Here is a 22,024-nt window from a genome sequence, read left to right on the forward strand (position 1 = left end):
CACCAAATGGAAAATTCCATGGCAAAAGTGTACACCGACATCGAGGAGCCTTCCGTTGCAGATCTAATGATTAGTGAATAGTGATATTTTACGAATAAAGGAGATAAAGGAAAACGACAAATAATCGTGTAACGATTATTCTCTGGTTAGGAACGTAGATGCCGTCTCTGTCTGTTCTGAGATGAGTCTTAAAATCAATCGTGCTCGATTTTGATTCGAAAAAATGTTCTTGTCGCAATGAATTCTTTTTATTATTCCACTCGGAATCAAAATTCTCGCCTAGGCTAAATTGCGAATTTTTAAAAATTAATCATATACAGCTACTAATCTTACGTCAGCCGCACAAATTGTCTATGGAAAATGTACGCGCGTACGATACAGTAGTACATACATCTTTTTCTTTAATTTATTAATAATCGTTGCGACTTCGCATTAATCGATAATGGTGTTTCAGACGCCAATTATCCTTTTAACTATGAAGCTGGGCCAACTTTTCGTGAGATATGTCTGTTGAGAAAATATATCTTAAATGTAGACACTATTAGAAAGACTAATCGCTAATTCCCCCTGGCCCATACGAAGCGGATGAGTGAAGCCGTATAAGTTTTACACGTAAACAGCATATTCCGTATCTGACGTATATAATTGTCGTCGAGTGAAAAAAATAAATTTCTTGCCGTAAATTAGATGTTTCTCCGTGACGGATAAGCGGCAAGGATTTCTTTTCTCTTTTTCATTTATACTCTCGGCATTAATTACCGAGAGAGTTTAAGAGATCCTTGTTGTGGGTTTATAACCTGTACGATCCTTATTGTTCACATTTCAGCTTAAGCAGTTTGCTTATCTTACCTAGTCGCATATCATCCTTTTTTTGTAACGGAAAACTGTTTTCCTAAAATAACGAATTTACGCGTTCGGTATTGGGTTCCAGTGTGATTGTGTAAATATTTTCTTTCCTTGTCCCTCATGTTTGTTTATACCAGTTACGGTCCGGTTGAGCTTAGCATCGTCGTTCATTGTAAAAAAATTAAGTGTAAAATCATTGGCTCGTCGTTAGGAAATTTTCTTTTTCAGAATTTTCCTGTTTGCTCGACGACTGACGTGCCAACGGCAAATATTTGTATTTCAAGTATCGATACTCGTTAACCTTCACAGCATTCCCCTCTTTACAATGCACGAACGTACTTAGCCTAATCGAACCTTTATATCTAACCCTTTTAGAAGCACATCAACGACACTAAATTCATCTACCTACTTGGCAGTAAAGTCTTCGTCATTGACTTAATTAATTATTTCACCATCCGCCTACAATCTCTGGCGAAGCTCGACCGGGCGAGTAAATCCGGATGTGTTCGTAAGCACGGCCATATTTTTTATATTCGATCGACTCTACGTCGACATTAGGATTATAACCCGACTTCAGCTCTGCGTCCACCATAAGAATTCACCAGAAACGTTGTGTGCTGTTCCATAAATTCTTGAGGCTGGATCGAAAGTCGAACCGGAAGTTCTGGTAGTATCACGCTATGTTACTTCCGCTCATAGTAGTAACACATTTCTTTTCCGGTGTATTCTGACTCTCGGAGTTACTCCTGACAGCTTTTGGTGGACTTCCCGGTGTTGGTGTAACATCGCCCGGAAGTGGATTATTATTATTGGTCGAGGTAGAACTTCTCCTGCCGTTTTCCCTGGTCGGCGACTTGACATCGAATACCGATGTGTCCGACTCGATGTCCGAATCGATCTGAAAATTGACATATATCATTTCCTGGCGGATGTAAATGGAACTAAAATGAAACTACAGCGTAAACTCGTCATGCTTTAGTAACGCGCATGCGTATTACATGAATATGCGTAGTGTCACGCGTTAGGTGATAGAAATGAGGATGAGATGATGCTATACCTTGTTGAAACACACTACCTGTCTGGTAGCGGGATGAGGACTGAGTGAAAGCCTTTCACTGGTGTCGCTACCGCAGCTTGAACTTTCGCTCATCTCCGTGGTAAATTTACGAGAAGCTCTTGGACTCGGTGGTGCAGGTCTGCTATGACCTCCTAGATTCAGGCCGACATTCCTTAAGCATACCTGGGACTGTATGTGCTCGCAGACACGTCGGAACCGTCTTATGTTGCCTGGGGAAATTAACGATTGATATGCTATTAAACGAAGCTTCGTTTCTGCTCCCTGGTTAGTTGACAGCTGAAGAGTGACAATGTATATAGGGATAATGGATCTAGTACAGGGGTTAGCTATTAATTGTAAGACTCTAACTCTACGGTCCGAACAAAAGACTCACGGTCGCCGGCAGAACGCGGAGGAAGAGCTTTCGCGATGAAAAAAGAAAAATATACAACGTATTTGGTGTGTGTGTGTGTATATATATATATATAAAGTATGGAGTATGCATATACTGTAGTTATGAACGTGCCAAGGTAGCATCGATCTAGTTGCGCTTGGATGACTGCCAAATGCCAAACACCAAACCACCTGAGCTTGCTAACTAAAGCGTACACTCCTTCGTAAGGAGCTTTGCATTCTTGGTCACATCGTAAACTCGGCCTAGCCGTGTCTTCGACATTTCTAATATTGCTGTAAAATCGTAATTGTGATCATAGCGCACAAGGCCTTGTATATATTAATGTATATGATAATAAGTGTATACAATATTAATATTGCGCGCGCTATTTCTTATATATTATGTTGGATATATGTTTTTAGTAATGAAACTTCTCAGTGTAATCTGAACAGTTATTTGAGATTCATTAGTGTGAATGGTTATCAGAAATATTTATCGCCTTAACCACTTACCACTGAGAAGGGTGAAGGTTATCGCGAACAAAGGTTCATTGGGCTGTTTCGAAATAGCACTGATGTCAACCTGAAACCTGACTTGTCTCTGGAACATGGCTGGTGCGGTACTTCCTCTTTTATATTCGACTCTAAAGGACATTGGCGAGCTGACACTGTGAGACAATTCGGCTATCTGTAAAACGGAGAATACCACGATTCATATATTAGGATTAATTTTGGGGGTGTCGAAAAAGGGGGAAAAAATAATGAGAGAAAGGAATCTTTTTCTCTTGAGTAGAGTTAACGAGGTTTTGAATGGAAGTTCATCAATTTTTTTTTCATGTTTCTTAGATAGAGTCCTCCTAACGCTAACTAAATATGCGAAGCTTAGCTCTTGGCGTTTTCAAAGTTCGAATTTTTATATTTTTCAATATTCTCACTTGAAAGAAAAATTATTTTATTTAGGAAAGTCTCAAAGGTCATAAAGTTTAGCCCGTATCGAGCTTAGATGGTAGGTCGTTCAGAAAATAACATCGCTTTGAGATCGATCGATCGAAGATATAAATCAAACGATAAAAAGGAGATACTTACCGATAGAAATGCATGTATCAGATCTGCCTTCACACTGGCTAAAGGTTTCCCTGTCACCAGAATCGTAAAAGTCTCGTCCTTCTCTGTAGTCATGAGACTACCGAACCAAGATTTCTTGGTGAGTTCTGGCGAGGAGTCCGGTGTGAGGTGTACCTTTAAAATTGTGAATAAAATAACATTGAAAATGAAAACACTTCTTAACCTAGGCATACTCGTAAGATAATTAGCAAATATTTGTATCAAACTAAAAAAAAATATATCATTTACCTCCTCAGAACTGGTGAGCAGTTTGCGTCTATGAAATCTCGGACTTCCCAAGAAAGAATTCTTAATGGTGGTCAGACGTGATCTCCAATGATGGGCACCGGATCCTGCACCCGTATGAGGAGATCCTGGCGGTGTAACGCCAATAGCAACCACTGTAAGTATTCGGATTTTCCGAAAAATTAATTTCTCATCCATTACATTTTATTTTTTAATTTAAAAAAAAAGTCAAATAACAATACTGCTCTAAATATTGTACATGCACATTCAGATGTACGCTCGTCTTTTAAATAATGACTCTAGTACTTTTTCTTGTTAGTCGCCATTATGGGACACGCGTGCATTTTTCAGAAGCACTGAAATATAAAACAGCTACTCAGACGTACAGTAGAGAGTCGAAATGCCTGAAGCCAGAATTTCTCCTTGTATGCACAAAAGTACTGAGGATTTAAAGTGAGTTTTTTTTATGTTTCACGATTTAACGACGTATCCTAAATTCTCTATAGAAACAACGCAGGATTATCCACAATTATTCCTGCATATTGAAAATTGAATTTGATTCCATCCAAGGCATTACTGTAATAGAATTACAGTTTCTTCTTTGCTATTAAATCGCGTAAACGAGAAGAAGGAACCCAAGTACGCTAGACTGTTTGTTGAAAATCCTATTTAAACATCGTCGACAGATACGGGAGTATAGGAGTAAACACGAAGACACTTAGCGTAATTTGATAGGTCGGTGTAGGGTAACTGTTTATGGGGTAAGTTAGCTTAAGTGGTAGATCAATGCGATCTATTCTGTTTCTACGTGACGTAATAACCGACAGCATACAATATAGCTACTCGGGTTACTATAAACGACTGATTAGCATATTAATCAAATATATTGTCTGCGATTCGCAATCATATGAAGGATATTAGCAGTTTAATCCATAGTATTATAATTCTCATTAAGCATCATTAATGTCATCAGGTTTTTTCATCCTTATGTATTTAACGTTATATAAACTTTTAAAAGGTGAACCACTGTCGCTATACGTATACGCAATTTTTAACAACTTCTGTTCAAGGATCAATTTTACTATTATATAAAATCTCACGCTTACCTGGCTGAACTTCATTTAATTCTATGCCAACGCTGGCCAATGGCGGTATAGGAGCTGGGATTCCTTGAGCGGGATTACTATTTCCGCCACTGGTACCAATGGTGGACAGTCTATGGGGACTTCCGGTCTGAGCTAAATGAGAGCTTGGCACAGCTCTATGAGGACTAAGGAGTCCAGCTACATTCGGTGCATGAAGTGGAGATCCACCCGGTGTCGACGTATGGGAATGTGAAGCATGACTATGGGAACCCGTACTTGGTGAGCGTCTCGCATGGTGTCTCGTGCTGTAACAATTGATTAAATTAAAGAACTCTCTAGGGAATGTTCAATTCGTCGATAAGGGTCATGCGCGCGAGATACAGAGTGTTACGAGGTAGGGAGTTAAACGTGTAAATTTACATAGCTCTTGTAAAAAGGTCTCTTCGGGGGCTCCGAGAGAGATGGGTATGTTAGTCGAGCTCTCTAGAAAGAATTTGAAATTCTCAAGGCCTGGAGATGCGAAAGTTTTGTGAAGTTTCGAAACCGGAAGTCGAAATTTATTGCGGATATATTTACGCACCCGTAATGTAAGTATAATAATTATGCGCATTAGCTAACGGGTAGCAAGAGGCAGTAATAACAAGTATGCGATTTTGTGCACGCTAGTAGCCAAGGAGGGAATGCGTCACGCGAGTTGAAGTTACTTCACGTAGCCATTAGTGTATATATAGTCACATTTTAAGTAGTTCTGTCTTCGCATAAAATTGTAGAGGTACGTCGAGTTTCATGACTCAGGAATTCTTTGAGAAGGAGAGTGCCAAGATAGAAGTTATAGGATGCCATGGGGATCACTGCATGTAATGCATTGTAATGTAAGTTAAAAAAGAAAAAAAAAAAGAAATCTGATTCAAACTTAATATACTACCCTGATACTCAAGTATACAATCATAAGTTTCTAGACCTAAACAAGGGAATTCTACCTAGATTGCCTCCTTGGTGTTAAAGGTGACCCATGACTGATTTGTCCCAGATTCAATGCTGTACTTCCGTTGACTCTGCAAGTGTCTACTCGCTTCCTGGGTGGATCAGCTTCCAGTTGTCCTGCAGAGCCTCTCAAACCACCCCTCATGACTTCCAGTTCATCCTCGCAGGCTGGTCTTCTGCGTTTCCTCTCCAGAAGTAGGAAATAAATAACCTTTTCCGTATTGTGACTAAGAGATGAAAGAGAAAAGATAGTCATTAGGTTAATGAACACACAACAAGCACTGAGAAAGTTCTTACGTATCAGATGATCTCTCAAGGAATCTCTCAAGTTCTTAAAAAAACGGGCTCATGTACCAAGTTCTATTAGCGATCCATTTAGGGGTGGCTAATGTCAAATCGATTCTCTTCTTTAAGGTCGACGAGTCATGCGTGAACGATATCATTTACAGAAGATGAAGCTCACACTTGGTTAACCTTACTTTGGACTAAGAAGTTCCTGGATAAGTTTATCCCGCTCCTTGAAACATCCCAGGCTGGCGATTGCCTGGAGCACGTCGGGATCGATGGCGTCCACGGACGGAATCACGTGCGTTTGCACAACGTCCATCATCGAGAGCTCCAGTTCCAATTCACCTTTACCAGCAGCCGTTACCCAAATGTGCCTGTTGATCTCAGCCAGCTGAAAGCCAAGCATGGGACCAGTCGGTTGGAAGTGTTTTCCGTAAAATGCGGTGACTCAGTTTGACAAGAACAAAATAAGGGAGGAAAGAAAGATTGATTGAGAAGTATCGACTGTCGCGACAACACATAGCTCAATGCTGATGGGTGTAACACTATTTTCATATAGGACTTACCGTTAATCTCTTATCTGGATTGACTTCGATCATCCCTCTCAGTAAATTCTGACAGTCCGGTGGTACAAAGTGCGGTATGTGAAACACACCCCTTTTAACTTTCTCTAAAAGCTGTCTAAGATTATCGTCGTCAAAGGGTAAGGCGCCAACCAAAAGAGCGTACAGGATAACACCACAGGACCAAACATCCGCTTTTCTACCGTCATATTTTTCACCCTGAAAATCAAACAAATTGATATTTATTTGAAAACAAATTCATTAATACTCATCGTTCTTTTCACGCTAAGACGTAGCTAAGACGTATGTACAAGTCGTCACACTCAATCACGGAAAATCTTTACCCTTAATCAGACAATCACTGTGTCTATTTTCTCTGGCAACACATGCTCCATATAATATATACCCAACAGGCATTCAAGTATACATGGATTAGAAAGGTCTGTGAATTATTCCAAAATTCCTTGTAAACTTCAACAGTATAAACACCAAGGAGCCCCTATCGAATTGTCAAGTATCATTATGCGCAGGCAATTATATTAAATTCAAGTGTTGATACACAAAAGACCCCGTTCTCTTAGAAAATTATCTCAGACACTATTCAACCCCACTGAAGCCTTTCTTCCCTGTCTACATAAGATAGATACATTGAATCGTAAGTCATCGATATTAAATTCCATAGACGTCGCATGACGTTATTGATTTTATCATGAGCAAAGTCAATGGACGGTCTGCGTGTCCGGTAGCCATTTTCCGTACAGGTACATCATTAATTATACTACATCATAGATGCTACATATTCCGATAGCAATCACTTACTCTAATAACTTCAGGACAGGCGTAATGAGGGGAGCCACAGCTTGTCTCCAGCATTGAACCGGCTGGCTGTAGGGATGCCATGCCAAAATCCGCTATTTTAATATTATTCTTCTCGTCCAGTAAGAGATTTTCGGGCTTCAGATCACGATGACTGCAAAATCAAGTGGAAGGAACTGATATTGAAAATAATCATTGCTTAGGTATTACATATACATGGTCTTGGGAGAGTCCGGTTTTCATTAATCGATCGTCCTTCCTCAGGGCTCTGGGACTTCACCGTTATCAATTCGCTATTCTTTTTACGCAACGATAAGAATTTCCATCGTCAATCTATTGGACTGTAGACCAATCTCACGGAAGGATCGATTTATATTTTTTAACTGCAACACGTCCTCCGTACCGTTCACGGAAAGACATTGCTCGTGCATAACCTTTTTTTGCAAGCTTTTATGCATATTAGTATACGGGATATACCCCTGATCAAAGTGCTATTTCCTGATTCGCTAATCAACGATATCAAAGGGGATGGTATGACGTTGCCTTTAATTAAAAGAAAATATTCTGTCGCAACTATTAAATTCATTTGATGTCAAGGACCTCGTCAGGATGTTTTAGTTACCAGTGATACCGAATGACTATAACGTGAGGTCCTTGAACGTCATTCGTTTTATTTAATGATTGTACCTCAATGATTTTATGGTAAATATATTTGCAATACAATTTTGGGGATTTTTCAAAATCCAGTAAAATCACAGGGAGATGAATCTGATATAATCGTTAATTATAAAAAGAATCGTATATGCGATGATGCTGAATGAGGTTACGTGAAAATAATTCATTCAAAGATGTCAGACTTAATGACGCGAGGAACATTTAATTACCGTATCTGAAATATTCGCTCGCTTCATTAGCGCAATTACAGTAAATTAACGGAAACGTGTGATACAGGGGTGGTTCTCAGAAAAAAAAATACCATTCTTAAGCCTCAATAACTCGGGGTCACTCGGTGGAAGAAACGAGAAAAGTTAAGAATGAAACTTGAAAAACTCTCTCCCTAAGCATGGTTGGAATCAGGAAAAATGTTGAAAGAGCTATCTATATGTATATATTAACCCCACATACTACGGAGAAAATAGAAGTTATATACTTAAAATCTATATATAGAAATTTAAATATCTCGTGGAAATATTGCAGAGCGAGATGACTCAGCGGAGTTTTATGCGCAGAATGTCGATAAAAGGGTCCGTGCAGGTTCCTGCCAAAAGCTCAGGTATCACCCAGTATCATGGAGATGCAGACGAAGAAGCGAGGAGAATATGATCGCATGGATTTTGAATGGGAAAAAAAGCCAATAAATCTTGTGGTACGCGAAAGTCAAGTAGATCCATGGTATAACCCAGAGGAGGCATTTAGAGAACACAATGGGACGTAAGGTGCATATGACATTTCTAGGACCGATGACGTTTTACGAGGGTAATAAATTATATTCCCTTCGATATAATGGAAAGGACCTTCTCTTGCTTTCCATTCGCCAGATTGAATCTATTTTCGTATTTATTCAATTGGGGTAGCTCGCTCCGAAACAGTTTGCCAACTAGGTCTCCTTCTGCCGAACCCCTTGTATACGTCTGCTTTGTTTTACTTTCTTGGTCAAGAGACAAGAATAGAGCCTTAACCCATTTAGAGGGTATCCTGGGTTTGAAACTCGTGGTGGAACGAGACGGCACTCTTGAACAGATGGATAACGAGCTATTGATTCCCTTCCCGTTATCGATTATTGGTACCTTCTCTTCGTCGGAATGCCAGCACGTGTCACGCACCCCTAACGTCTGCGTGATTGAAAACCAGTGGGTTACACAGATGAATTTTTATCGCGACAGATTCTGAAGAAGACGATACAAAAATTCGAAGAGGTCAAGTACCCTTAACGCCAATTTTATTCGGGACACCTGAATTTCTATATAGCAGGAGACTGTTAAGATAAGCTTAGGAGGGTCGAACCCCCAGATTTACACAAGACTTAACGCCGATGATTAAATCGTGCCAGGTTAAAACTTACCATATACTATGACTGTGGCAAAAGTCTAAGGCTGAGACGATCTGTCGAAAAAAGCGTCTGGCTTCCTTAGGGGTGAGTCTACCCTTTTTTACAAGATAGTCGAACAGCTCACCGCCCGATACGTGTTCGAGAACGAGATATCTGAAAGCGATGAAAAAAAAAAATTAATAAACCGTTAAAGTCGGTTTAGCCCTTAAAGTCTTGCAAGGGTTTCTCTCTCTCTCTCTCTTTTTTTTACGAAGGGTGTACAAGTTTTCCCCAGATGCTTCTTATGAATCCGTCACTTCCGTCCGACAGTCTTGACGACGTGTCGCGTTCTTTCACCCTGAGCAAACTTTAACGGAAATTGGAAAGACGGGCTTCCCCGCTGTTTCAAAGTACACGGGATTAATCCTCCCGGGAAGGTGTTTGAACACCCTTAGAAAATTCGTAAGTGTAACCCCTTTTTCTTTACCATAAGGGTTTTTTAATACAGGTCAAAACTTGACTTTCCTGACTATACTTACAAATACTTCTTGTTCTCGTACACGTCCGACAGCCCTAATACGTGAGGGTGGTCGATAAGCTTCATAATGGCGATCTCGCGTTCCACCTTCATCAACACGGACTCCGAGAGTTTTTCGCGGTTGATGATCTTGATCGCCACCTTCTTACCCAGCACGCAATGGACCCCGAGCTTGACTAGACCTATAAAAAAAAAAGAAATGCTCTATCGTCACAAACTTGTTCATTAAGTTAAGGCCATTTAAGATGCTGTAATTTGATTGATGACCAAAGTGTGAGAGCGTGTTTTACGAATGTTAAATGATTATTCGAAATGGGAGTGATTGTACGATGATAACTATTAGTAAATCTAACCACAGTAATTTCATGAAAGATCATCGATCGTTCCATATTTCTTTTTATGTAGAAAATCTGTAATTGACAAAATTAATTTTTATCCACTTTGTTAAGTCTTATGGCATTAACTTTATCGGGGTTGACGTTTGCGCTGTAAGGCTTTGAGGGTGTACTATGGGAAATTTCTCGCGAATGATACACCCGGAGGATGAGACAAGAAGTGTCGGCATGTAAAACGCATAGACGATATACGATCTTTTGAAGTTTCATACATTATGTTTCCCCTATATGTGGAAAGAGGGTACAGGCATAAGGGTTTCTGTATGTTAATATTATATACAGTATGAGAATAGTTAATGCTAATATGGAAAACGTGTGGATAAACTTTAAAGGAAACTAGCTTAAGGGATCATCACAGTGTAAAATTTTCAAAAAATCGATTTTTTTTGTTACATTATCTGATAGTATACACGGTTATAAACATTTTGACCAATTTTTATGTCGAAATTCGAATTATTTCCGTCGCTACAGCCTTTGTTAGAAAAAGGGATTGGAGGGTCTGACCTGGCGCACTCCGAACTTTAAACGCGTTTTTCTCGGAATGGTGTTTTTAAAAACGGTGGCCACTCTCAAAGGAAGAATTTTTAAGCTATCCATTTGAAATTCTAACAGAACATTCTTCACGTCATTTCTTATGTTGCTATGGAAGCTTTTTTTTTTGAAATCTTCCTATTTTGTTTTACGAAAAACTGTCGAAAACAAAGACTAAATTTTATACGTGTTGTTCAAACCGACGCCATTTTTTCAAATTTCACTAACAACAAAAAAGCCTAGATAGGAGCATAGCGGCTTTCCTTCAGATTTATAAACCATTTGAAATTTTTGTTTGAGGTAAAATTTGCGCCCGCAATCCTGGCCACCATGGGACACCATTTTTTTTCCATTCAATTTTCCACAAATAAAAACAACGTTAAACAATACATAAAGAAACTTAAAAAAATCATTTTGTATACTTCATAGGTGCTTTAATTTGTAAAAAAAAAAATTAGACCGATTACCATCCACCTAAAAAAAAATCGCGAAAATCGGCTTTTTTCGGGCGGTCACACTGTGATGATCCCTTAACAGAACGTAACAATAGGAGACCGCCTGCCTGAGGTAGAAGTGCCTAAGGTTTCAAATCAATATTAGTCCCAAGTTTTTAGTGAATTAAAGGAGTCTAGTCGATTTACTATTTTATTGTTAGAACCATATATGTACATTCGGTGCACTCGATGTCGGAAGAGGCAGTCATTGTCAGGAAATATTAAAAATCACCCTTGTTTAACACTGTGGCTTCCTTTGATCTCCAAAAGGATCTGGGATAATTCAAAAGGACCACCCCCGAAGGTAGAATGTACAGGGATGAAAAAGTTGAAAAAAAAAACAAATTTAACGTAGGGAAAGTCGTTTCTTGGCAAAGTGTCATATCGAGTTTACATCCTTCGTGATGCCGCCTATGAAACGTCATTTCACTAGTCCCGATGGGACAGAAATAAAAGATTTTGAGCGTATCGTCTACGAGCGTGTCTAAGAATAAAAAATTCAAAATAATCACGTTAACCCGATAAGAAATATTTATTTCAGATCCTCGACTTCCGACTCGAATTACAGTAAACTTGATTCCCCCTCGGTTTGCTTTGAGACGCTGCTAATACAAAATGTCGGTAGTACTAAAATATACGGTTCGAGTGGGAATCATGGATCTCACTAAATCTTTAAAATGGTCATTGCCACTTGAATCTACCCTCGTTTGATTTCAATTGAGATAGAATAGATTTATGCCTGAACCTTTCACTAGAGAACGGCGTGTCGGATCGATGCCTTACAATCCTGCTTTGTCTGTCTAGTATATTCCTAGCCACGACAATCCACCCAGCGTGCATATCATTGCCTTAGCATATTATCGATATACCCGACTCTGATACACCTTCGGTATAATTACGGAAGTGACACGTCAATTTTCATTTTTCCCTCTCGTACAGTCGCAGACGAATAAACGAAGCGACGTTTAAAAAATGTCGCATTGAATATTCTCGGTGTAATAATTGAACTCGATTCAGCTTATTTTTAATCAAATAATCCCGAGCTACGTCCGACGGTGACAGCACCGTTAAGAAGAAGGTGTCACCGACTTGGAGGAACGCTGATTCCTTTACAGTGGAAATAAAATTAGGATGAGGAAAATGGTGGGTCAGAACGAAGGCAGAGTTATTGGACTAACGGAATTGGCTTAAGCCGTCGTCTGAAGTCCAAGACGGGAGGTCGGAGGGGACGCTGTCTTTATCCTCTTAAAGAGACCGGAGAAGCTCTTACTATCGTAAATAAGGAAACGGTCACAAGGAAGAAGTCCTGCAGTCAGATCAAAAAATAACACTAACCAGGATGGTCTACAATTTCAAATGTTTTATTGTCATTGATTAAATAATATGCATAATAATATTTGACACGAGATCATCTGCCGTGTCGTCCACCATTAAGCTAGTGAATTTTATCGATCCATTGATTAAATTCAACGAGACTTAACCTCTATGATAATAGTAGACATGTAGATGCAGAAGTGCATTCTGGGATTATAAATAAATTCCATTAAGTTTACCACTCGTTAAATTCAGTGACGTTAAAATGCACTCGTTCTAACGAGGATTTACGAAAGGTGTGATTTTCCGATATCGACTCTCGTTCAATTTCAAATTGTACTTTGTTTAACTCGCACGGTACGATTTGCACCGAGTACATAACCTCTGCTTATGTCTGATCCGCGTTTATTTTACGGCCGTGTATACGGAGAGAATGGAAGCCCCGTGTACGTTCTTGGTGCTCGTTGTGAAGCTTCCTTAGCACATTTAACAGAGAACTAAAACTTTCACGTGATGGTACTTATGAAACACCTCATTGCGGATTCGAAAACGCAGGGTTTAAATTGCACACGCGCAACGAGTCGCTTATGCCTGGTGGGAACGAAATTTGTATAAGGAGATCGACGAGTAAATATATACTGTACCGTATGTACTACATGGTGCATAGTAATCATATAGGTCCGGGTATGGAAATAGATAAAACTTTTCATCCTCGTTGGATTAATATTTTGTTCTCATGTTATTCAGGAGCGATGCGTCGTAAAGTACGAATTTTCGTATTTCGAAGTGTGGGAAATAGCGAAATGCAGATAGAAAAATGGAGGAGGACGGTGAGAAATTGCGAAGGATTTTTCCATTTTTCATGAAATCCACCTGACGACGGTCCACCGACTTCGTGTTGACTGACATGCGCTAATGGAGATATCAGCCTTTTTTTTCGCCCTCGTTACGTTTCTTGCCTAACCCTCTGACACTATTCCCAGGCTAGTGAGATTTTTCTTGAAAAAAATTTTCTCCTGAAAACCATCCCTTCCGGCCAAGAGATGGACTGAAAAATTTTCGTTGTTTTTCCTATTGGAAAAGTTGTAGCGAAAGAGGTCGTATACTTCCGTTTCTGATATATCTATACGTATAGACATTCCTATCCAGATAAGGCGTACCACCTGAACATAGGTTTAACGTAGGAATCAAATAGGCGCGCTAACTTCAAGTGATGCGCTTGGGCTGAATAATCTGGATCGGAATAACGTGTATCGGAGTAATGGTTTATCTGGGCTCGTGTTGCGATACATACTTGACTTATAATACAGAACGCAGTTTCGGGTGAAAAGGGAAGATTGAGACGTTAAAAAGTATTCTTACGATCTTATGAATTTTTACTGTTTACGCTCGATATTTGCGTTTTACTGTTTCTCACTTACTCACTTGTTCGCGGAATGGGATTCATTCATTTTCACGCGATATTATGCAAATTGAAACTAATTTACGGTGAAGGTTAAAAACAGGGACCAGGGCTTCTTCCTGCTTCTTTCGCGACTATCTGTGAAGGATGTAAATATATTTATGAAATTCTCACCAGGACCTTGTTTCCCCTTCGTGACTTCAAAACTCCATGGGAAAATTAAATCATATTATACAGAATTACATTTTGCATCTTAATACATGATATAATGTGGTACTGCAGGTATATAGCATAGTCCTTCCACGAGTAAAATATTTTCTTTCTTTGACAGATTGCAAATACATACGCAATGAAGGTCCATCTTTGGTTGATACCATTCAAATGTTACTGTACATATTTTCAGTTCTCCAATCTTCTGTATACACCGTAAAATTTCTTTCTGCCGTTATCAAAGACGTTCTACCCTATCGGTAGAGCACGACGAGACTCTATGGATGTCTCATGGTTTTTTTGTCTCCTATGATAATTTTCACCGAGAAATTTGCACGAGAAATTATATAAAAAATTCTCTCCGTGTAGTTGCCACATTTTCTGGCACATTTACCGGCAACGCGTATAGAAATCACCCACTTTCTTGCGGCGTTCTGTAAATCGGTAGTAATCTTTGGGTAGAGGGATACAAAAGTTAATCAAGTTATTATTCGACGTTTACCCGGCAATCTGTCAATGTAAAATAAATTAATGAAAATTTCCGTTTGGATCCTTCGATCCTACCCGCTTTCGTAAATAAAGATCGATGGATCTTTGATGATTAATATTTGACTGTATAATTTTCTCTAGAATTCGTTAATGGCTCTGGTGAAAATTCCATGAATAATTTTATAATGAAATTTCATAAGTTAGTATCTAACGAAGGGAATAACTGGTGAGAGAGTAGATACAGTAGAGCGTGCACGTTCTAGGCCAGTCAGTAGTTCAATGTGAAGCAAGTGTACACGTACGGACTATACGTAGCTCGTTAGTTAAATATGAAGTGCAGAATGGCATACCCGACCTGTCTCAATGAAAATTTTTAGAATTCTTTCAAGGTCAAAACATGTTCAGGCAATTTAGTCCTTTTATAAATATTCATTAAAGCCTGTTATTGTACATTTAGGTTATGAGGTAAGAAATCCTTTTTTTGTATAATAATTTACGTTGCCAAGTGGCGTCGATTCGAATTCGAATACGTTTCTATGCTCGAACGAAACTACCCCTCTGCCTTGGGCTACACTCGCTCGATAGTAACGCAGGGGTTGTGTACGTACACAACGACTCCACGTTGCCTGTGCGTTAAAACTGTTTATTGTCTGCGAGGCCTTAGGCTACGAGTCATAATTCCATTTCCTTTGTAGCTCCGTAATAAGACGTCAGAGCAGGATATGAACGTAGATATTGAGTAACTTTAGAACGCTTAAAAGTCATTTGTGAAACTTGAAAGAATCTTTAGGCTTTCAATTCGATTTATTAAGAATATCGTCAGGATCGCTCTGCTCATTGCATTAATCGATTAGGGATACACAACATACAGTGGAGAAAACTTTTTCCCATTATAGAAAATTACATTATCTAAACGATATTAGATAAGGATTTAACGAAAGCCTAAACCGTCTCTACAGTCTGTTTCCGAATAAAGCCACAAAGCGATAAGGAAGAGTAAATAAAAAAACAATTGATACATTCTAAAATTCCCAAGGCGCCAATAGCGACGGGCTGACGAAACTCGAATGAAATATTCAAAAGGTCGAAGATCCTGAAATCATGGCTCTATTTTCGGTATAACAAAACTTCAAAATGGTGGATCAATCCATCTCGAAAGTGCCAATTATCCATCGGCACTGTGAGCTAAAGTATAGAATTCGGGTTTTATGACCTCCCCCTTAATAAAGGTACCTACTTTACCACTTGGGGAATTAAATAACTCAATCTCCAAGAACCAAAGCAATTACTTCTGATACAGGCAGCTTCGTATACATAGTTCGATTCTTACCTACCGCGACCTTCGATCTGATTGATTTTTCGCTTTGAAACACGGTCACGCCCTTCCTACAATTTCCAACCATTGCTTGTGCACGCTTCTGGATTTTTACAAGCGTCGCGGCGTCCCGTCACAATGTAACCGGCCTTTGTACGATTTCATATACATCATCACGCGTACCCACGTACGTTCTTATACATAAAAGACACGTACCATAAAGTACCGTGCTGACACGGAAATCCGTTATTGCAACGATAATTTGTGGGTAATATCACGCCCGAGGTAATTATTATCAGGTATAGCCATGACACGAGACTGCAATTAATTCAGGCAACTTCTTTGCCCTTATTGTGCTCTATGCTAACAGTAAGGAAAAAGGGTCTACGGTTCTTAAATCCCTCCGTTGAACTTGGCAGTATCCCTGGTCACCCTTGTCCTTTGCCTTTAAACAATTTTTTCCCTACTCTCCCTAACACCACCTGCGTCTCCTCTTTTGCTGTCTTGCCTGATAGCGCACAATGTGCTCAGCCCTCCTGTATAATATCTCGTATCGTCTTCGTCGCGTGATTAGTGCGAACGCAGGGCAGCCAGGAAGGTGCGCTGTCAGTTAAAGGCAATTTAGAAGCAAGGTCTCGGCGTAAGTGCATCGTCCTCCCAGCAGGAAGAATCTCATAATGGACCCATTAAGTCGCTGGCAATTTGACACTTTGTCACGTGTCTTGAACGTCGGGGAACTTTTTCTCAGTCGGACTGCTGGGCAATGTATGATGCGATGTAAATTATTTACGTGTTTTTCCTATGTGGCTCAAATAGACATTCTTTCGGGCATTTACTGAGAACTAGTGAAATTACGTTGTTGTTTCTGCTGTGTATCTGATTGCGATCTAGTGGTGTTCATGCTTGACAGTGTTCCTTTATTATGGGAGCGTGAAAGTAAGAAAGAAGTGAAAGTTTAAACTATAAAGAGAAAAATGTTTAATTTTCTTCATCTGTTTTTTGAAATTGCTCAGTGTCACGGAATGGCTCGTTTCTTGAATTCTTGAACACGCGCTACCAAGAACGGGTGGTCGATGAATGAGAGAAGACACAGCTATTTGTATGGTTTTTATGTTTTTCTTTTCTATGTGCTCTTTCACGGTGGGAAAATACTTAACGGCCTACAGGGTACAGAAGGGATGTGTCGTTTGCTTTATTTTCTTTTATCTCGGCATGTAAAGTCTACGAACAATGCTGGAAAATTGTACTTCCATCCCTCGTCCCGTGGGATAATTGAAGGAGAGCATAATCTCCATAACGATTTTGCTGTCAGTTGGGGCTGCTGGAATTCTGTCTGTCAAAGAGCCGATAGACACTGATGTGATCAATAAATCTGATCACTCGATATTCGTGTGAAGAATTTTTACATTTATTTCTATGACTTAAATATAGGTACGCAATAATGTTGGAAAAACTGTTAAAAATATTCTTGAGCGTGTATATAAACAATGACCCTGTCTAAATTACCTTATGAAAAAAATGCATAAAATTTCGTCAAACTTATTAACGAGCAGTTTGCGTAGCATTATAATTATTATTACACAAGGAGTTATTAATCGTCAAAGTGACGTCAAAGATACGAGATCTATCAGTACCCACCAGTCTGACCCTTTCCCAGGGTCTTCTCCAGTCGATAGGGCCCAACGTACTGGTGGGTCTCCTGGGTATTGGACCCAACAGGACTCTCCTTGCCCTGCATCGCCGAATGACGTTTATATATTTATATATATCCAGGAGGAATCCCGAAGATGAAAACCTCCGCTTCAAATCTTCTCCCTCACTTTCATTTTCCACGCCGTAACAATCAAACACCGTAATAACGCGTCACATTTTATTTTTCATTATATTCTTTGGTATCTTCAAAGATGGAACAAACAGAACCCTTTGACATAATATTTCACCACATGACAAGACCCGTCGTCGTCGGCGTTTCTCTTCGATCAGCCGAACGTGCTCGACCGTTAACTGCGACGTTAGAACCGATCGTAAAATCTTATCCGATAGAAGAAGAATGGACTAAAACAAAACACCCACGTCACTTTATCACTTTTTAAAGCGATCCTTTCTTTTGACGCAGTGCCTTTTCTTGATTTTCATGTTGAGCTCCACGTATATCTCGCGGGGTTCTTAGCCCAACGAAGATACGTAATTTATTCGGCTCGATGTGACGTCGGCCTCAAGAAAATTTCGTCACGAGCTCATATGTACTTTAATTTCTTTGTCACGCACTGTCGCGCTCCCGTTATTAGTATCGTTGTTACACAGCACTGCGAGCACCTTCGCCGGGACGACTTGTCGAGAGCCCCACGTTGGGCGCCATTGTCAAACGTGAATTCGTACGATACGAACGTGTTTCTCGCGGTAGTAACGATAATTTTTTTTCCTTCGCGTTTACGGGCTCGCACACGAAAACTCTACGCGATTTCTCTCAGTAAACACGAGCTCCACGCCATTTTCATCGTTTGTCAATTTATTTCTATGGGGCTCGCGTACGCGGACGACAGAGCTGACGACGGAGCACGGCGCTCCCAGTTCGATTATGTGGTCGACGAGGTGCGCGCGCATCCACCCCTGCTATACTATCATCCCCCAAGCTACCGGCTTTGATACGCTAGGAAGCCAGGGTTAAGGGTGGTAAATGTGAAATGTGGTTCGAGTCCGTGCCTGATAAGGGTGGTTTTGGTGGTTCGTGTCCGTACTGAACTACACCGTCTCCTGTATATACATATGTATATATGTATATACGTAGTGTCTAATTCGGCCACAAGCCATTCCATCTGTTATACGATTGTATTCTGTAGGGACGTTCGGAAAGTCAGACGAATAAGAAAAATTAAATGTTTTACAATTCTTTGGTTTGAAGTACATATATAAAGAATAGTTTGGTCGGGAAGAGACAGGAGAATTCTCAAGAGGCCTTCAAAGCATAGCTAGTATGTTTTATCGTTAACAACGCTGCCCTCTCTCTTGATCTCGCTGGAAGTCTAGGTTAGGTTTTGTCGAGAATCTTTACGAGGGTCGGTGCTTTTAATGTCTTCTTGAATAATTAGCCGTTATAAGGACGCTTTTGCACTAGACCTTTAACTGATTTCGTGACTTGGATCCCTCCGCAACAGCGACTGAAATTCATAAAAAGGGTTCTAACTCAGCTTGGTACGCGGATTCAAGACATACAGTGAAGACACTGGATAAACGAAAAACGTTACGTTCAGATCTCACAATTTTTGTTCTCGAAGTTTCGCAGAGAATTTCAAGTCGCACCGAGTTGGGAAAATCACTAGTTACGGTTTTTCTCACCGTCCAATCGATTAATCTTACAATACAAACGACACTCGGAGGTAATTCTTCGTCAGCAGGTCAAGATGTCAGAAGTGCTGGTGCTGCTGCTGGTTTCTCTCTATAAGTAAAGCTTTGACGAGCTTCTCTACACACTATTAAGGGGAATCCACAGCGGTGCAACAATGCTGTTAATCAAGCTTCGTACATTCATAGACAAAGAAGCCCACGAGAGAAAGAGAGATATAGAGTAGAAACAAGGCTGCTTTATTTCTTATGTTTACAAACAGAAAATTTTAACTTTGACAATGCATTTGAAGTGTCCCTTTTCTCCTCTTGCGTATACCGGTCACTATACACTATTTTAACATTTTACAAGTTTTTGGATAAAATCTCCGAAAAAAACTGAATTTTGCTACTAAAAAAATATTTTGCTCAATCGAAAAAATAACACAAGACATACTTCCTACAATGACTTTCTTGGACTACGTGGTGATGTCACTCATGAGACACGTATATGTAAGTATTTATTTAAGGAGATCTAACATATCACTAGCGAATATTGGTTTAGTGAAATGACGTGTGCAATAACCGAGATACCACCGACCCTCCAATACGAGTTGAAATCATACCCCTGAATAACCCCTTACATTTGCTATGCGAATCGGCCAACCCCAGGACGCCTGTCATTCCCTAAAGATCGACCACGCTTCGTCACGCCTGTCAAGAGAAATGTGTCAGAGTCGCGAGGAATAGCACAGGTCCCAAGGCGAGAGGTAAGACAAAAGATTACACAGCAGTTTACTTTTTTGTGAATGGGGTAAAAGGACTTTGGCATCATTTCCTTAAGAGTCTACGTACCTGGGTAGTTTTATTACGTATGAATATAAAATCAGATTTTCTTAGGAATATCTAGTCCTTACGTAGTGTACTGCTGTATTTAATTGACTTCTAGTATATAGTATATATACGTATACAGTACGGCATACGGTATTTACTATTGATAGGAAGGACCTGTTCAACTATGAACTCGCATATCCATTGAAAAACTCTGGATAGAATTAGTCTCCCTTTCACGAATATTCACGAAATGGGAAATCCAGAGATAATTGAGAATGCGACTGAAAATCTGTGCCAATGAATTTTACATGAATATTCGTGAACGTAGAACCCGCCTCTTATGCATACATAGTTATCTTGGTCCATAACATGCTAATGTGCAATTTTCCAAAGCTTTTAACATTTAATGTGGTTTCACAGACATTGTCGAGATTTGAAAATAAACTTCCTCTCGGGGCATTTCTATCTCTTTATGGGATATTCTTTCTCTGTCTCTGTATATATCAATCTACATAACAGACCCTCTCTTTTACTTTGACTACAGTACCTCCGTTTCACGCTCTTAATACGCGATGCAACGTATCAAATTGCATAATAGAACTTATTTAACGATACACGACACCAGCTTTCATGCATAATAGTAAGTGGTATTTGAATTTGACACGTTGTGAATGTTGTGAAGGGACGGTAGAGGGTAGACAATATGTATTATTCACACTAAAATCAGACTGAAGTCAATCAGGAGGGGCGTCAAGGATAGATGTTAACTATTCATTGTATTCATTAGTAAGATGTCGGAGATTATTTTCGTCGGAATTTTGAACAAGTTTCTGCCACCTAATGGGTGATGTTCCAGTAACGGTGATAAAGTTATCACAAACGGCAGTTTCCAAGTTTCGAATACATCCTACCTTTTTCGTGATAATATCTTAATAACCGGTGCGTGACCTCCACCGCGATATATTGTAACAAGTGCTCGAACCGTGCGTTCAATAATGTTCAACTTGACCTGCAAATCTGTTTCCATATATATGGATTCAACTAGAGCTTTGACATTTCATCCATAAAACAAATCTGGAACTGTTATTACGAAGGCTTAGCGAACAGCTGAAAGTATTTGATACAGGTTAAGATAGACGAAGACCATTTTTCCACTAGTTCTCTACTAGATAACACGTAATACTGACTTAACTCAAGTACATTATTATGATAATTAAGGTGTGTTTAGATTTTCCGATCTCACGAATATTTCTCATAGGACTATTAGGCTAGGTACGTTAAAAACTTTTAGGAGTTTAAACGATCACTTGACTAGCCTCCGAAGAGAAATCGCAGCTGGACTCTCGGTCGGTAATGAAGGAATAACTCTTGTGGTAACAGTCATTGAGATACAGTGAAAATTTGCCCTCTATAAAGCAGGATATTAGATTCTATTTCTCCCCATGGATATATGTATACGTGTCAATGAGCGTTAGATATTCGTTGCCTTTAGGACAGTAACTGTAAAGACACCCGGTAGAGGGGTGCGAATGCAATATAGACACTGAGAGAGGGACAGCAGTTGGTGGTATAAGGATTGGGGTAGGGGAAAAGAATCGATATATAGAAGCAGAAAGGAACACAGGAAGAGTCTGACACGGGAAAGCTCCTAGGGGAGTCTTCTTACGGAACCGTATAGCTCCTTCAATATCTCATGGACTACTCTTCCCTACTCACTTTCTCCTATCCGCGTAAAATTCGACCTAACAATCCTCTTCAAGCTGTTCTACT

The 22,024-nt window shown here is 39.7% G+C and overlaps 2 protein-coding genes and 1 long non-coding RNA gene across 8 annotated transcripts in view; 1 reads left to right on the plus strand and 2 right to left on the minus strand.

Moving 5' to 3' along the window:
* Positions 1-5,616, plus strand: part of LOC107270530 (copper-transporting ATPase 1) — a 28,546-nt gene extending 22,930 nt beyond the window's left edge. For all 6 annotated transcript variants that reach the window (XM_025088076.1, XM_025088078.1, XM_025088090.1 and 3 more), the window contains 3 exons: positions 3,658-3,803; positions 4,804-5,010; positions 5,502-5,616. In XM_025088076.1, the coding sequence (XP_024943844.1) occupies positions 3,658-3,730 (73 nt within the window). In that variant the 3' untranslated portion in view covers positions 3,731-3,803; positions 4,804-5,010; positions 5,502-5,616. The remainder of the gene's footprint in view (positions 1-3,657; positions 3,804-4,803; positions 5,011-5,501) is intronic.
* On the minus strand, positions 4,712-10,558 carry LOC107270545 (serine/threonine kinase SAD-1). Its single transcript, XM_025088182.1, has 8 exons — positions 10,537-10,558; positions 9,951-10,131; positions 9,445-9,585; positions 7,386-7,536; positions 6,570-6,785; positions 6,195-6,394; positions 5,712-5,942; positions 4,712-5,036 (listed from the first exon to the last, which is right to left on the minus strand). Exons 1-8 carry the CDS (start codon positions 10,556-10,558, stop codon positions 4,712-4,714), a joined length of 1,467 nt encoding a protein of 488 aa, XP_024943950.1.
* A 556-nt stretch (positions 10,559-11,114) lies between these two features.
* Positions 11,115-17,565, minus strand: LOC107270640. Its single transcript, XR_001538385.1, has 3 exons — positions 17,554-17,565; positions 16,438-16,439; positions 11,115-11,274 (listed from the first exon to the last, which is right to left on the minus strand). It is a non-coding gene; the product is annotated as an uncharacterized LOC107270640 (long non-coding RNA).
* Between the last annotated feature and the right edge of the window lie 4,459 nt (positions 17,566-22,024).

The sequence above is a fragment of the Cephus cinctus genome, unplaced genomic scaffold (assembly GCF_000341935.2).
Source record: "Cephus cinctus unplaced genomic scaffold, Ccin1 Ccin1_scaffold0080, whole genome shotgun sequence".
Classification (NCBI taxonomy): Eukaryota; Metazoa; Arthropoda; class Insecta; order Hymenoptera; family Cephidae; genus Cephus; species Cephus cinctus.

Bases quoted from the DNA above. Each gene is read 5' to 3' on its own strand.
- LOC107270545 (XM_025088182.1), bottom strand. From the start codon at position 10,558: ATGTATGAAACTTCAAAAGATC. The intron at 9,586-9,950 runs GTAAGTATAGTC...CATCGCTTTCAG, and splicing joins TACGAGAACAAGAAGTATTT to ATATCTCGTTCTCGAACACG. The intron at 5,943-6,194 runs GTAAGGTTAACC...TTCATCTCTTAG, and splicing joins CAGGAACTTCTTAGTCCAAA to TCACAATACGGAAAAGGTTA.